At 38.9% G+C, this 15987-nt stretch overlaps 1 protein-coding gene across 1 annotated transcript; it reads right to left on the bottom strand.

Moving 5' to 3' along the window:
- Positions 1–1680: 1680 nt before the first annotated feature.
- On the bottom strand, positions 1681–5713 carry cited4a (Cbp/p300-interacting transactivator, with Glu/Asp-rich carboxy-terminal domain, 4a). Its single transcript, XM_020917676.2, has 2 exons — positions 5554–5713; positions 1681–3394 (listed from the first exon to the last, which is right to left on the bottom strand). The coding sequence occupies exon 2, from the start codon at positions 3390–3392 to the stop codon at positions 2709–2711; it is 684 nt and encodes a 227-aa protein (XP_020773335.2). The 5' UTR covers positions 3393–3394; positions 5554–5713; the 3' UTR covers positions 1681–2708.
- Between the last annotated feature and the right edge of the window lie 10274 nt (positions 5714–15987).

Genomic DNA, 15987 nt, shown 5'->3' on the forward strand with positions numbered 1-15987 from the left:
ACTGGGCTCAAATCAGAACCAAACCAAGACAAAGTGTGAACACAGCCCAAGTCAGAACAAGGAGTACAATCTGACATGTTCACCACCATCTTTACACAGTACCATCAATGTAATGGACATTCTCCGCTGCATTGGACAATGAGGCAGCCCTCTCAACTCTAACTTAACTTAAAGCATCATTCATTCTCTGCTCTCAGATTGAAGCCCATACCATATCTACACACTCTGCAGAAAAAAGGATAGTATATTCTCTGTCAACATGTCAAAAATCAGCTACTGTTACATCTACACCTGACAAAGTACCTTAAAGAACACATATTATGCCAAATTGACTTTTTTGACCTTCCCTCACCATAAACATACCTGGAGTTGTATGTTGTTTCACTCAAGATTGATTTATTTATACATCAATTCAAATTCATCTTCTCTGAGAGCTCAAAACTGCTGTGTTTGAATACTGTCAGTTTCGTTGTGTCATAGATAAAACTCCAGATTTTCACTCATGCAAATTTTAAGCCATTTACCATCATCACACTCATTGTACGATCAAACTGTGTACACAACAAACGCGTGACTCTACTAGCCTAGCATTCACAGAGAAAAATACCTTCAATTGCTTACTTTCTAAATGCTCATTCTCATTGCTGACAGCAGAGGGCGCTGCCACACCTAACATAAAGAGTTAGAATATACTTATCTCATAGTGACCAAAAACATGTTTAAAAGATAATTTAAGCCACTAGAATGCATAAAATGTGTTCTTTAAATGTGTCTAGATCAACTTGAACACTTCTAGTCTACAGTAACAAGATACAATACACAAGAAGGCTTATTGATATAGCAGTGATCAGAGGCCACAGTTGCTAAGGCCAGTGGTATAGAGAGAGGCTGGCTGCAGCTCACTTGTCATTTGGCCGTAGTTTGGAGAGTCTGATGATGGCAGATCTCCACAGAGACAGGAGCAGATTAGCACAGAGCAGTGGAGCGGCTCTGACCCTGCTCCACTCTCTGCAGAACAAGTCCTCCTGCAGCGGAAAAGCAGCAACCTCCACAAAAACCTAATTACCAAATGCACTCAAAACGCTACGCCACACAACCCGGCTGTCCGTTTTATAATTATTGAGTCGTTGGAGAATGTGCAGGCCGACCTCAATTAAGACAAGCGTGTGAGAACATGTAATTTAAATCTAATCAGTAGAAAAGCAGCAGTGTAAGCGAATCTATGGCAAAAACAACAACTTTGCACGCTTTGTGCTTCTCAGGCCTAATGGAATCAATGCCACAGGTGGCGGCTTTAAACAATGATTAAACTAATGGGAGAGCGCTACATCCACAAAATGGACTGGCTAAACACCCTATTTTTAACAATCACCTCAGCACACCGGGCAACAGTAGAGGAAGGACACGGGCTCAGCAATGTTTCAGTTTCCCTTTAAATGTAAAATCACAGCTGAAGCTGCGTCCACACTAATACTTCACATTATGTTGCTTTGTGACATTTTGTCATTTTAGGACTTGGACTCATGTGCGCAACTTGGTTTCACTAATGTGCACAGCTTGGTGTTATGTTCTTAGAATGGGCAGACTTTTCTTAAATATAGTGACAGAAATCCTGTAGCAAAGTTGACGACATTAGCAAAGTTAGCTTCCATTTTATGAGCCATAATGAGACATGGATGATGATTTTCATTCTACAACCACTTTTATTCATTCAATAAATAACAAACAGCATATCATGATCAGAATGGGGTAAGTAACGCATTTATACCCATACAGTAAAAGGGTAATTTCGACCCCTGCTCAAAAATACAGTAGCAAGTAGATTTGCCTAAACCAATAAACACAGTGTTTGAGCAGTCCATGCTGATGCACATGTAAGGCCGTAAGCACACCATGGACCCATTCCTTACAAAGAAACTGTGTGCACTTTTTCAGTGTAAGTGCACCTGAATCTAAAGGCAGTAAAACAGGCTGTATAAGGCAACAACATTACTGGTGAAAACAGAAAGCATTAGTGTGGACGTAGCCTTCTTTATTCTTAAGTCTGTTTAAAAAGAGCATTCTGCTATAAGCTGCTAGCTCTCTGTGAACACTTGGCTAAGTCCCACACTGCACTGTTCCAGTTAATTAGCAGGGAGCAGATGTGGTACAGTAGATGAAGGCAGGTACATGACATTGAACGCTAAATCATCAACACCTCACCCACAGACGAGAAACCCTGTCACCCAGGAATGCTGCACACCTCTTTTTCATGGAAATTGCTCCCTTTTAAGAATTTTATCACTTTTTGAAGAACCAGCCTTCAATATACACATTTGAGAAAAAACAAACCTCTTTGCAGAGACAGATTCTGAGGGCTACCATTTTATAAATCAATCCATATAAAGTCTGCTACTTGGTGACTAAAATACATTTCAATACACCTCAAAGTCTTTTTAGGTTGATTTTCCTGTTGTCTTTCCAGCTTAAACTTTGCCCTTAGCTTTGGCAGTTGAGGCACACTAAGGGCCAGTCGCCTGCTTCACGGTTTGGCTAAAAACATGGCACAAGATCAATTATTGTGCACGTTTTTCATTTGACCCAAAAGACAGTCAAATACAGAGACACAGAACACCCAAAACATCACAGGGGGATTGTCTCGTCTTGCTGTGCTACTACGGTCCATCTTTGGAAGGTTACAACCAGCCATCCAAATGTCCAGTGCGCCCTCAACAGCTAACCGTGCTGGGCTGCTGCTTGCAAACAAAGTCCGAAAAGAAATCAAATTCATTCTGTCCCAGGAAAAGCTCCGGCAACTCCTGGACGCGATCCAACCCGAGTTCGAGAACCAGAGACGTCAAGACCTCTTCATCGATCAAGTCCATGTCCGTGCCGTTGAAACCCATATTCCCGCCAATGTGCTGGATCCCTGGCAGTTGGTTGTGCCCCATGCGGTACTGCCCCCCGTTGGCAAGATGGTGCCCATTCGCTGAGTTGAGTGGGTGTCCATGGTATTGGGTGTTGAGTTTCTGAAGGTGCATGCTAGCCATAAGCTGTTGGGAGGTAAGGTTTCCAGGGTGGTACTGCTGCTGCTGGGGTCCACCTGGTTGCTGCGGTTGAGCCTGGGGGTGCATGTGATGTGGGTGCTGGGGTGGTCCTTGGTTGTTGTACATCATATTCCCGGACATCATCTGGTGGTGGGGGTGGTGGTTAGCCATGGGAACGTTCATGCCAGGTCCTACCATGCCCTGTCTCTGGCGCATCGCAGCCTCCATGCTGTTCTGGGGGCCACGGTAGTGCATCATCTGCCCGTTGGGGAGGTTGCGCATGCCGGGTTGGCCGTTGTGCTGGGGGGGTCCATTCATGCCCATCCGGAAGCCGTGGGCCATGGGCATCATCATGTGGTCAGCCATGACTGCAACGAGAAAAAATGTGTATACTAGGTTAGGTGAAAATGTAAACAAATCCAGAAAATATATAGTTTAACAGCATGCCCGTAATCCCTTAATGAAATATTTGAGGAGTTATGCAAGTAATAAAAATTTCACACAGGTCACAGTTATTGGTTTATGATTTCTAGGGCAGTAAAGGAGAGTTTTGATTGAATATATTTGTTTTTTCAAACCCCCTTTGAGCTTAAACAGAATTATTTGAAATGAAAACAATAACAACAAAAGACTTCCTTCATGAATCTGTTTTTGAGTGCCGCGGACATCCCTCTTGGTTACTGTGTGACAAAACACAGCTTTTGTTGATAAGGCGTTTCTTGCAGTAGCCGCACAAGTAGGTCCTTGACACCAGAAACCAATAGGAACTCTGTACTTGTCTAATTTCGCTGAGTACAGTTGTGATGATTTAGCATTAAGTACAAAACTAGTGAAATAAGAACTTACAATGCAATTCTTATTCTATATATAGACACAATGCTTTTATTATTATTATTATTTGTTATTATACTAGTATTGTTAATGTCCTGTCTTGCACTGGTGTTTTTGTGTTTGATTATTGTTGCCAAGTCAATGAAGTCTCAGCTCAGTGACAGCTTATATAGGACTTTTGTTGAATTGTATTAAACATAATACAAGTAACAACCACTAAGCCAATATCACTACATATCAACATTTATCATTATAAACTGACAAATGGTCAGAAACAGGGCAAGAACTAAAGTCAATGGAGCCACCCCCCCGCTTCAGACAACATAGAAGATTCCTTGTTGACCACTGGATGCTCTCTACACCATCCTCCACTGTTTATGGCATTACCTCACAGCTGACTCCAGTGCCCCGGGCTGCACTTCAGAGGCGCTGTGTCGACTTCAAAAACCCCAGCAACCAATGACATCAATGATACTAAAAGCTGTTTTGGTCTGTGAAGCTAAAACTTGTACTTGAAAGTGCTTGATTTTTGATCATGCGGAATAACACTGCTTTTTGTGGCACTTAAATATGTTGTTGAGATTGTTCCGCACAGTTAATTTGGTGAATCAAGTCTTTTATAGAAATTGTATACAATATTTCATCTTTAAATGGAGAATTTCCACAATGAATAATGCCCCATTTGCATTTTCTAATTTAATTAAGTTACTCTACAACTGTATATGAAAGCTACTATTGTATCTATACTAAATAAAAACAAACTAACATATAAATCTAGGTGTACTCAACATTTCAGCTAAAATTGTGAAGAAATGGCAATGAACAATGTATCACTTGTATTTTCTAACGCATTTTTCAGTTTGTTTAATGAATTCCTAACTGTGTGCACCATTAACTAGGAATGACAAGTTGAAAATATAAAACAAAAAATTCCAGAAAAGTAGCCTCACCTCTGACTAGAAACTATAAAACAAAAAAATCCCAGAGAAGTAGCCTCACCTCTCTTTAGAAACTATTACTAACTACTTTGCGATGAGGTGCATCATTAGTGTTTTCCAATGGACCGAAATTACACCAGGCACCATTTGATACAGAGAGCCTATAGCGTACGACAGGGGAGTGCAGCAGCCGACGTGCAGTACCCTTGTAGCCAAAAGGACGCAGAGGAATGCTAATATTGACCATCTCTTTACCCCACAACACACGAACCCCAGGTAGGTAACGACACTTCACGCTCCCTTTAGGAACCACTTACTCATTTAATTTCATGGTGCAATATTAAAAAACAAGCATTATCGCCAGTTAAACGGTCCTAAAGGTGCTGTCCCTTGCTTTTATGTAACGATCGCAGCCATTTAGCGCTGATAAAAACACTTTGCACTCAATGGAATACATCCTCCTACTAATGCACTGGTCCCTTGTTGGCCAATTATACCCGTTTTCTTGGATATCCTCGTGCGTAAAGAGGTTTGAATATAACTTAGAATTCCTGGGATAAAATTACGCACGTAGCTTGTTGAAAATTGCAAAAGAAGTGAGAAATTTTAGTGTCATTTGCGCAGCGATCAGAGGAGACTCGTTTCAACAAGACGTTACGCATAAACGGTCTCTGTAAAGCGTTCACAATCTATTTCAATCAACAGCCCAAAGCGTAAAAAGCAAGCGACTTCCACAATGAAAAGCATGAAGAACGTACCTTATATTTGGATGTAAAAGCGATGTCCAAAGTTGTCTCGTTACCGGTTGCTTGGTACAGCTGGTGCTTCGTTTTAGCGCATAGACTCAATAGTGGCAGAAGAGTTTAAGATTCTGGGTCAACTCGGGGATTGCATGCACGTATAAAGCCACGGACAGAGTCGGAGAGATAGGGAGAGGCGGAGCTAGCGTCCTCCCCGTCTCCTTTGTTGCTATTGGTCCTCCCCCTTAATCACCGTGCAAAGGAACACTCGCCAACTAGTGGTACGTGCGTAATGGTAATGTGACCAGGGGGGCAGCATAACACCGAGATGTACACGCCTGAAAAATAAATACAGGAAAGCTTTGGATTTTCTTTGGAAATTAGGCTATAGGCTAGGCAGCTGTCATTATTTTGTTATTTTATTTTGTTAATATATATTTTTAACTCTTTGTTATTATATTGTAATATGTGAGATACTGTGTGAGTAACTTCTCTTCTGGAATGATACATTTGTCTACGTCTAATAGGCTTAATATAAGAATCAATCAAGCATTTTTCCTTTAATAATATATTATTTTCATTCTTAACCAAAAACATATTTAGCTAGTGAAAGAATTAACTCTCTATATTGTATTCTCTTGTAGATAAAATAAGGGCAACTAAAAATACATAACTGCGAATACATGTTTACTGCGCAGAGTCAGCACCAGATTAACAGCGTCGCTCCTTACGCAGTTGTGCTGCCCAGTGCGCACTCCAGCGCGGGCACACTGCACGCTGCTCTCCTTAATGATCCCCCACGCTCTTCCAGCTAATCGCTCTCTCTTTGCGCATTACGCAGCAGCAGTATGGAACGAGCGGTAGGCTAACAAGCTGCCAGTGCCACAATATGATAGACATGTGTAAGAGGAAGGCTGCAAAATGAATGAGTAGGGAGAGGAAATGGGCATGTTGGTGTTGGTTGATACTTAATACTCTTGTATTCTGTGGCGTTATAACGAGGAAAGATTAGCTATTTGTTGTAACTGGGAATCAGACTATGTGTGTGGAACTACTGGAAACTCCTTTCAAAAGAAAAAGAAAAATGCTGCCTGTTTTGATTTCCTGTAATTTCATTGCTCAGCATTTAAATATTAAGGATTGAAAAATGTTAAACATCTCAGATGACAGGAATGCATAACTAACTTCATATAAAGTTTTACGTTCAAACAATTCTACAACAGTTGTATTGTATTGTAGTGTGAAAATATCAATACTGATGAAGTATTGCATTGTAATTCATTTTCCCACTCAATAAAATGGGATAGGGTTTATAAAGTAAGTTAACTGTAGATGTTTAATTAGAGCAATTTACCTGTATCCATAATGTTTACTTAAGGGCATGTTCACACTTCCTGGTCTGATCCTGGTTGGAGTCCAGTTTCATCCTGCTGTATACTTGGGTTTGGTCTTAGTTTAGTCCTGGTCTAATAGGACTAAATGTGACCTGATACCAATTTTGTCACAATACATGCAATAAATGAGTGGTCTTCTTATGCTGGTACCAGTTAGACCGGTTAAGTCTTGTTTATTTATTTTTGTTAGCAGTACAAGTTTAGACTAGTTTAGTCCTGGTTTAGAACTAAAATCTTTATTTTGGACTTGTTCAGTACTTGTGAATCTGTTTAGTTCAAACTTAATCCCAATATAGACTTTGAATGGCCCTGTCCTAGTTCTGGTTTAGTCCTGGTCTAGTCTAGGGGATGTATATAAAGAATACATGTCTCAAATTGTAATCCACATAATTATTTTTATTAGAGCAGTGGTATTAGAGTTGTTTTCAAGGTAACAGTGACCTTTTATCTTTTGTTCAGTAGAGATTTGCAGTTTCAGCGTTCAAATTATTCAAATGATTTTATTGAAGGCGTATGGAGTTTAAAAACATGGTTGAGTATCACCACATGACATCACAAGGTGGAACAGAGTGTTTTCAGTTTGAGGGAAGAACACATCTTAAATATGCAGGGTTTGTGTGTTAAACGTGTGAAAGAAACAAAAAGCAAGTCCAGGTGTGTTTGTGATGAGGAAGCAATATTATGACGAGGAAACGATGCGGAATGAGGAAACATTATAATATCAGTAGCTCAGTCGATATAGCGCTTGTACAGTGATCCGAAGGCTGGCTGTTCCCGCTCTCGACATAGACAATGGTTGAGCGGCCAGATCCATTGACCCACAGGTTGGCAGTGTGATTCCAGCTCTCACAGATGAATGCTGTTGTTGTGTCCTTGGGAAAGATGTGTTTGAATTGGTGAGTGGTTTGTTGATGTGAAGCGCTTTGAGTAGCCAGGCTGGCACCACCTACTGCCTCCACTCAATTTAATTTCTCTCCAACAACTAGGTTAGGAATCAAAATACGCTAGACGGTTCGCAAAAACCCTGGAAGTGCAAGTTCGGGCACCAGTCAATCAGCAAAGAGCCATATATTCAGTGTTGTCAACGATTCCCGAGATTGAGGATTTAAAACCGGAATAAAGGGCACGTTTGTTTGGTGATCTTTATCAAGGGGAAAGATGTTATTGCTCCTCTTCCTACGGGATTTGGGAAAAGCTTAATACACCAGTTAACCCCGTTAGTGGTGCATTACATACGTGACTACCAAATAGCAGCGATTGGTTAAATGATAAAAAGTACCCGCCTACTGTCGAGTGAACGAATTGTAACACTGCGAGGTCAGATGATTTCTACGAAGTGAAACTGGCTGATGAATCAGGCTACGCTTTGAGTGCCATGAATGTGGTGTTATATAAAAATGCAACCATTATGATGTTATTTACAATAGGTCATAAAATAGCGTAAGAGGCTTTATTCACGCTTACGTCACAAACCAGGAAGGAGATTGGAAAGATACAATTAGAACTTCCCATGCCCAGTTTTTTTCATCTAAATGTCATTGTAGCGTTCTGTTATGTTCGGCTAATCAACAGTTACAATCATACCTCAGTTTTCATCATTTCCCCACTGACACACAACTCTGACCAAACTGGGTACATGCGATTAGAAGAGATGAAGGCGCCAAATTCAAGATGATACCAAACTGAACATACGTATAGATTCTTCATTTTACCGCTGATCACATTTACTTCAGTGGGTTTTATCACAGTTGGTCGGCGAGCCCAGTGTCGCGAACTACACCAGAAGTTGTAATCGCGTCTTTCCAAACGTCTTCCAGGTTTGTGATGTAACGTGAATCGAGCCTGTATGGATCCTCAAGGTGGAACATGCAAAACTTTTTCAAATCTGTGCAGGACTTTGAACAACAACAAACTCTAGGTGCGGTGGTTGTTTTGCTATGGTAAGTCATCCAGCGTGTTGACTGTACATCACAATAGCACCAGTGGCTCATGCATAGTGAAATGAAGCAAGGGTCAGAGAGACAATGCTTTCGAACAATGCCAGCTCACATTTGCATATGAAGGGGGTGTGTGCATGTGCTGATGTGGATTCAAGAACGTGCATTTAAACCCCACGTGCAAATATATGGTACAACTAGTCTGGCTGGTCACATGTTTCCCAAACGAGAGTAGCTATGCATACTATTAACTGTTGTTTTACAAGTACAATGAATGTAAAAGTTTGGAAGAGTTAAACAAAATAGTGCTTGTTGGGGCGTATTCTGAAAGAAATATGGGTGATTTTTTTCAAGCAGTGTGGCCAGTAAAAAAACAAAAACTAAATTTAAACTGAAGAGAATAAATGCAACGATTTTATTAAGATGAAAGTTAATAGTTCATACCTTATTCACGCTTACGTCACAAACCGGGAAGACATTTGGAAACATGCAATGACAACTTCTGGTGTAGTTATTGACACTGGGCTCGCTCGACTGTGATAAAACCCTGTAAGTAAAGTAAATGTAAAGTAAAGACTGCATACGTATGTGCTGTTTGGAATTTTGAAATTGTCGCCCTCATTTCTTCTCACCTTCTACCCAGTGTGCTCGGAGCTGTGTGTCAGTGGAGAGATTATGAAAACTGAGGTTTGGTTGTAATTATTGATTAGCCAAACATAACGGAACGCTGCAATGAGATGTAGATGAAGAAAACTGGGCCATTTTCTCATTTTTCCTAGAACAGAGCCCACTGGAAGTTGTCATTGCATTTCTAAACGTCTTCCTGGTTTTTGACGTAAGCGTGGCTACAGCCTATTGTGATAACTCCAGCTTTTGACACATGCATGCTTTTTTTGTAATATAATTATACAGTATACATTTATTTACATGTTATGCCACATCAAATGAATTCACCCAAACCCTAAAAAAATCCTGATGATGAATGTTTGACGTTTTAGTGCACAGAAAAGTCATTTTCACCTACCCCCTATCTCCTCCTGTAGGCCTCTTAGGATATTTACAAGGGATGTAACAATAATCGAAATCATCAAAGTTCTCCCAATAATATCGTGGACCATCACAATATATCGAATTACAAGTGTCTTTGCTTAAATTAAGAGTTATGGCTGCAGCAATAGCTTACAAAAAGACAGAGGGAACTACATAGACCATGATCCTTTGCTCCTTTTCAGTGTAGAGTACATGAAGAAATAACAGTTCTAAGCATTTTTAAGTCTTAGTTCTTTGGTTTAAGTCAAGACATTTTAAGAGGAAAAAGTAGCATGTTAACAGTTTTGTTAGCCTCTACGAAATATCACAATAATTGTTGTACCGTGAGATGTAGATCAAGAAAACATTGTACTAAGAGATTTGGATATTGTTACATCCCTAACTGTGAGCCTTCCCACCATATCACAATAAATATCGTACCGTGAAGTTCATACTGTGATGATATCGTATCGTGAGACTTGGGTATCGTGACACCCCTAATAATTACCATATCATTTTGTAGTTCAATATATGAAAACTGGATTAATATATTTGGAGAATTTTATCATGTCTGCAATTTCTTTACAATAAGGTAAGATTTGAGCTGTAGAGGGCAGTTTAAATAACTTGTATGACTAAATATTGGTGCTAAATGATACAATATATCTACAAAATTGGTTAACTTCGATTATCCTGCTTTATGTCAGTGGCAAAAAGTAGTTTCAGTATTTTCGTTTATCGCAATATACCTTTGTAGTGATTTGAAGCACAGTATGCTTCAAAATGTATTTTTTGACAAGCGTGTCCACCCACTACTCTGTGCTTACTTGGGATTTGTCAAAAAATTCAGACTATGGTTCCAAAAACGTCACAGCCGTTTTAAAACTAAAATACACATCTACTGCTTGTTAATGTGAAAAGCCACTACGAGGGGATGTGGCCTATCAGTTCTGCAGCTTTGAACAGGAAGTCAGTGGTTATGTTTCTATTATTGAGTCATTTTAGATACTGGTTATAATGCAAAATGTGAAATAATGCACTAATATATCTTCTTTAAAGGTCCTCAAAATTGACTCTTGTGAGCTTTAAGCCATGTTAGAATGTTGTTACCTCCTCGAAAACATACTTGGAGTTGTGTTTTGTTTCATTCGTACATGTTTGAGTAACTCTTTATGATTAGTCTTTACATCTCCAAACCTCATAATGCTCTTTTCCACTTTGTGATGTCATGTAGTAGTAGTTTCCAAGTTAACAGCTACTATTAACTTCAGTTCAGTGGAGAGCGTAAATATGCAGGGTGTGTGTGTGTGTTAAACATGCGGGAATGAAACAAAACACAACTATGTTTGGGATGAAGAAACAACTTTATAATAACAGAGATCAGAAAACAGCGTAATATGGGCCATGCAAACAATATAAAAACGTGTATACAACCCACATACACAGGCATATTTAAAAATGATAACGGCTACAGTGAAATGAGTCATATTTAATGTGAAAATAAGTGGTTATAATTTGGCTGAAGTTTGTTTCTGGTGTCAGTGATAAGAGCAGAGCAGCGGAAGCCCCAGTGTTGATTAGACAGTGGTTCATCAGGTCATATCAAACAGACACATGTGAGTGTTTTTGTACCAGAGCTTATCAAGGGTCCAAAACAAGCTTACATCAGGGGACATAGTGTTTTTAACAACATGCAACACAATGCAACTATGCTGAGAATTTGATCTGCTTCAGTGTACTGTAGGTATTACTCACTAGATATATTTACTTAAAAGTTTTGAAAGGGCCCATATTGCGTTATTTTCTGATCTATGGTATAATGTTGTTTCCTCAAGCAAGAGTATAAGTTTGCTGTTAGAAAAGTACAGTTTCTTTAAATTCTGAGAGAGTGTTCAGAATGTTCAGACCATTTTATATTGTTCACGTAAAGCTTTTGTCATTTATAGACAGTGTTGGGGAGTAACAGATTACATGTACTGGAGTTACGTAATCAGAGTACAAATTATGAGTAACTGTATTAGGTTACAGTTACTGTTTCAGGGAGTGGTAGTTGGATTACAGTTACTTGGTTGAAATAAATGGATTACACAGCGGTATTTTCCTGTTTTACATTTTGGGCTATATGCCCCCTTTTTTTTTTTTTTTTTTGTCCCGTAATTCCACTCATTGCCAGACACTAAACCAGGTCTTAACCAGGTCTAAACTAGGTCTAAACCAGGTCTAAAACCAGTCTAAAACCAGATCTAAAACCAGGTAAAAACCAGGAATAAACCAGAACTAAACTAGGACTAAAACCAGGTCTAAACCAGGATTTAACAGGACTAAATCATGCTGTGCGGACGTGTCTCCTCCTCTTCTATCAATCATATTTTTAATATGGTTCAGTAAAGTCTGGGCTTTTTATTTTCTTTTAGCAGACAAAACATCTTATGTGAAGATTTCCTTGTCTTTGCTTCTCTACAGCAAATCAAGTTATCCAAAGTATTTAGATTATGTTACTCACTTTAAGTAATTTAATTGATTACGTTACAAACTACATTTTGGGCTATGTAATCTGTAATCTGTAGGGGAATACATTTTAAAAGTAACCTTCACAACACTGTTTATAGACTAGACACAGCAGGAAGAATAGCCAAACCTTGGTATCTTGGTGTTGGTATGTTTAATTTTCCTTACCGTTGTTGGTATTCTTATGTATTATTGCAATTACAGTTATGTTACCAAACTATAACAGTGACTCTTTGTTTGCATTTGTAAATAGTTCATATTGATTAATGTAAAATGTCTGAAAATTTTGAAAAAAAGCTCATTGTATTAGATACAGAGAGGGGGGTAGGATTCAATTTTCTTTCTTCTAAGTTTTCTTCTTCCCACTCCTTTTTGGGCCATTTTTTTCTTTTATTTTCATTTTTTCATTTCATTTTATTTTATTTTATTTTTTGTTGTTGTTGTTATTTCTGCTATGATTTCATTAATGTTATATGTTCCATTGTAAAATAATGTACATTTCTTACTCGCCCAAAACAAATACATAAATCAATCAATCAATCAAACCTTGAGTACTATTACTTCAATAAGACTATTACTCAAGTATGCTGTTAGAAAAGTGCAGTATTTTTAAAGATCTTATATTACTCAAAGTGGACTCTTGTGAACTTTAAGCCATGTTAGAATGTTATTATGTCATCAAAAACATACCTGGGGTTGTGTTTTGTTTCATTCACACACGTTTAACACTCAAACCCTGAGTTCTTCTTAGATTGAAAACACTCAAGAAGTGCTCCACTGTGTTTTTTAAAATACACCTTCACTTCATTTGGATAATTTCAGCCCTGGAATTGCCAATCTCTTCTAAACAAAAGGTAAACGGTAGCTGTTGACTTGACAACTACTACCTACAACTACTACTACAAAGCATTTTGATTGTGCTCAAAATGTCCTGTTCCACTGAGCAATTTGCGATTTGGACAGATTTGTTGACAGACTTACATAATGTAGAGTTACTCAAGCATGTGTGAATAAAACAAAACACAATTCCAGGTATGTTTTGATGACATAACAACATTGTAATGTGGCGTAAAGTTCACAGGAGTCCACTTTGAGTAATGTAAAACCTTTAAAGAAACTGTACTTTTCCAACAGCATTCTTATACTCCTACTTATTGAAGTAATAGTACTCAAGGTTTGGCTACTCTTCTCGCTGTGTCTAGTCTGTAAGCGACAAAAGCTTTAGTCCAATCAGGTTCATTTGATCTTCCAATATTTTATGTTATTAGGTTCTTTTTTCAGACCAAGTGTTTTCATACCTGACAGTTTCGACTGCTCACTCGCGCTCTTCCTCAGACTCATAGCTGGATTTAAGAGGCAATCAAAATATGGAAACGTGCCCACGGGACTGTGAGGACGAGGGGGCTTTTTTACTCTCACACACCTGGGATACTGTCCTGAGGAAGTCGGAGTGCAGATCGCAGTCTCCACTGTTAGGAAGACAAAACCTGTATAAATCCGCTGACAGGACCCGTCACAGCGACATCACGTGACCACTCTGAGGAAGACCGCTAGTGAGTACCGTATTTTCTGCACTATTAGGTGCTCTGGATTATAATGCGCACTGTCATTAAATGGTTTATTTTCAAACTTTTTTCACAAATAAACCACACCAGACTTTAAAGGAAACACAACAGTTAGATGGATCAGCTGTGGCGTGTAGGGAGGGTGCTGGATTGTTGGCGTGTTCGCAGTGACTCATTTGTTCAGTTGTGGCTCGAAGTGGCACATTGCACTCGCTTTTTTGGTTCATTCCTCTGTTCCGTTCCTCGTTTGCGTGGAGTGATAAGTGTGGCTGCGGGTGTGTTTCGCTGCGTGGTCGCTGTCTGCTCCGTCATGCTGGGACACCCAAGTGGATTCGTGTATAGGACGCTCTGGATTGCGGGGCACGCAGTCATTTTTTGATGGGGTTGGAGGCTTAAAAGCGCCTAATAGCCCGGAAAATATGGTCGTCGAAACTGTCACGTATGAAAACAAATTCTTGATCTGAAAAGAGACAAAAGCTTAACGTAAACATTACGAAATGATTTGAACATTTGTGTTTGCCCCATTGCTCTTTCAGACATAATTAAATTTTTGTCTGTTTTATGTCTATCCTTGCTTTGTTTTGTCCCTAAAATTATATTTACTTTAAATTAGAATTCAAATCTTATGTGACCTGTGTTTTTGCCAATGTGATGTTTTTGGTGAGTGAAACTAAATAAAAGCGTATCAAAACTGAAAATTACACACATTTTGGAAACTAAAATTATGACTCAAAAAGAAGCATTTTAGGCAACTGAAAGTACTAATACTAATATTTTCATCTAAAAAAAAAAAAATGAAAGGAACAGTTATTTTTTCCAGTTTTCAATGAGTCCTAGACCATAAGAAGGAGCACATCTGCACAAGCCCCATGAGAAACATTTTGTGATTAACTATAATTGTTATGGATTTAGTCGACTTTATTACCATGACATTTTCATTGACTAAAACTAGTATAATCTTCTCAGCAGCATGGTGGCTGAGTTTTGAGCACTCACGCTTCACAACAGTTTAAAAACACAGTGTATTACCACATGACATCACAAGGTGGAACAGACAACAGAGTGTTTTATGTTTGAGAGAAGAACTCAGCCTAAATATGCAGGGTTTGTGTGTTAAACATGTGTGAATGAAACAAAACACAACTCCAGGTCTGTTTGTGATGAGGAAACAACATTATAGCAAAAAGAAGCGTAATTATAGGCTCCTCAAACTTAGATGTATTTGAATAAAGCTTATAGAAAAGAGTCTGCATGGTTCCATATTTTTGTACAATACAAACAAAGCAATAACATCTCCGTCGTAAAAAGCTGCTTGCTATAAAAAGACTAAATGAGGTGTTGTCATTAAAAGCATTACGTCTAATTAAGTTATTATAACGCGTTACCAACAAAGGGTAGCCCTTGTTGACCTTGCGTGGTGATCATTCTTTCAAAACATCCTTGGAGACACTGACACACCTGCCATTGAATACAAAGCTGGGGGTTTAAGCAGTAAAGCTGTTGTGTACACATAGCACTGAGCTGGAATAGAGTGAAACAGTGGTACCTCAGTCAAACAGAAGAGGAAGCATGAGGATTTACAGAGAAAGATTCCACTTAGGCTCATTTTGACACTGAATGATTATGTTCAACAATTGCGGATTTAACTTAGAACATATTTGATTAGACAACATTATTCATTATTTCACTACAGATATCGTTTTGTTAACATTTAAAGGGCCGACATCACACTATTCTCTGATCTGTGTTATAATGTTCTTTCATCACAAACAGACCTGGAGTTGTGTTTGGTTTCATTCACACATTTAACACCTAAATCCTGCATATTTACGCTGAGTTCTTCTCTCAAACAGAAGACACTCTGTTCCGCGTTGTGATGTCATGTGGTAATACAGGAAGTGCTCCACTGTGTTTTTAAGATCTGTGCATCAGGAGTCTCCAACCTGTAGCTCCCCAACGGATTTCGGAATTACACATGTTGTGCTGAATAAGTAAAATTGGATTAATTAAATACCATTT

Source organism: Boleophthalmus pectinirostris, unplaced genomic scaffold (genome assembly GCF_026225935.1).
Source record: "Boleophthalmus pectinirostris isolate CB_2022bp ecotype Guang Dong unplaced genomic scaffold, ASM2622593v1 HiC_scaffold_21, whole genome shotgun sequence".
NCBI classification, from domain to species: domain Eukaryota; kingdom Metazoa; phylum Chordata; class Actinopteri; order Gobiiformes; family Gobiidae; genus Boleophthalmus; species Boleophthalmus pectinirostris.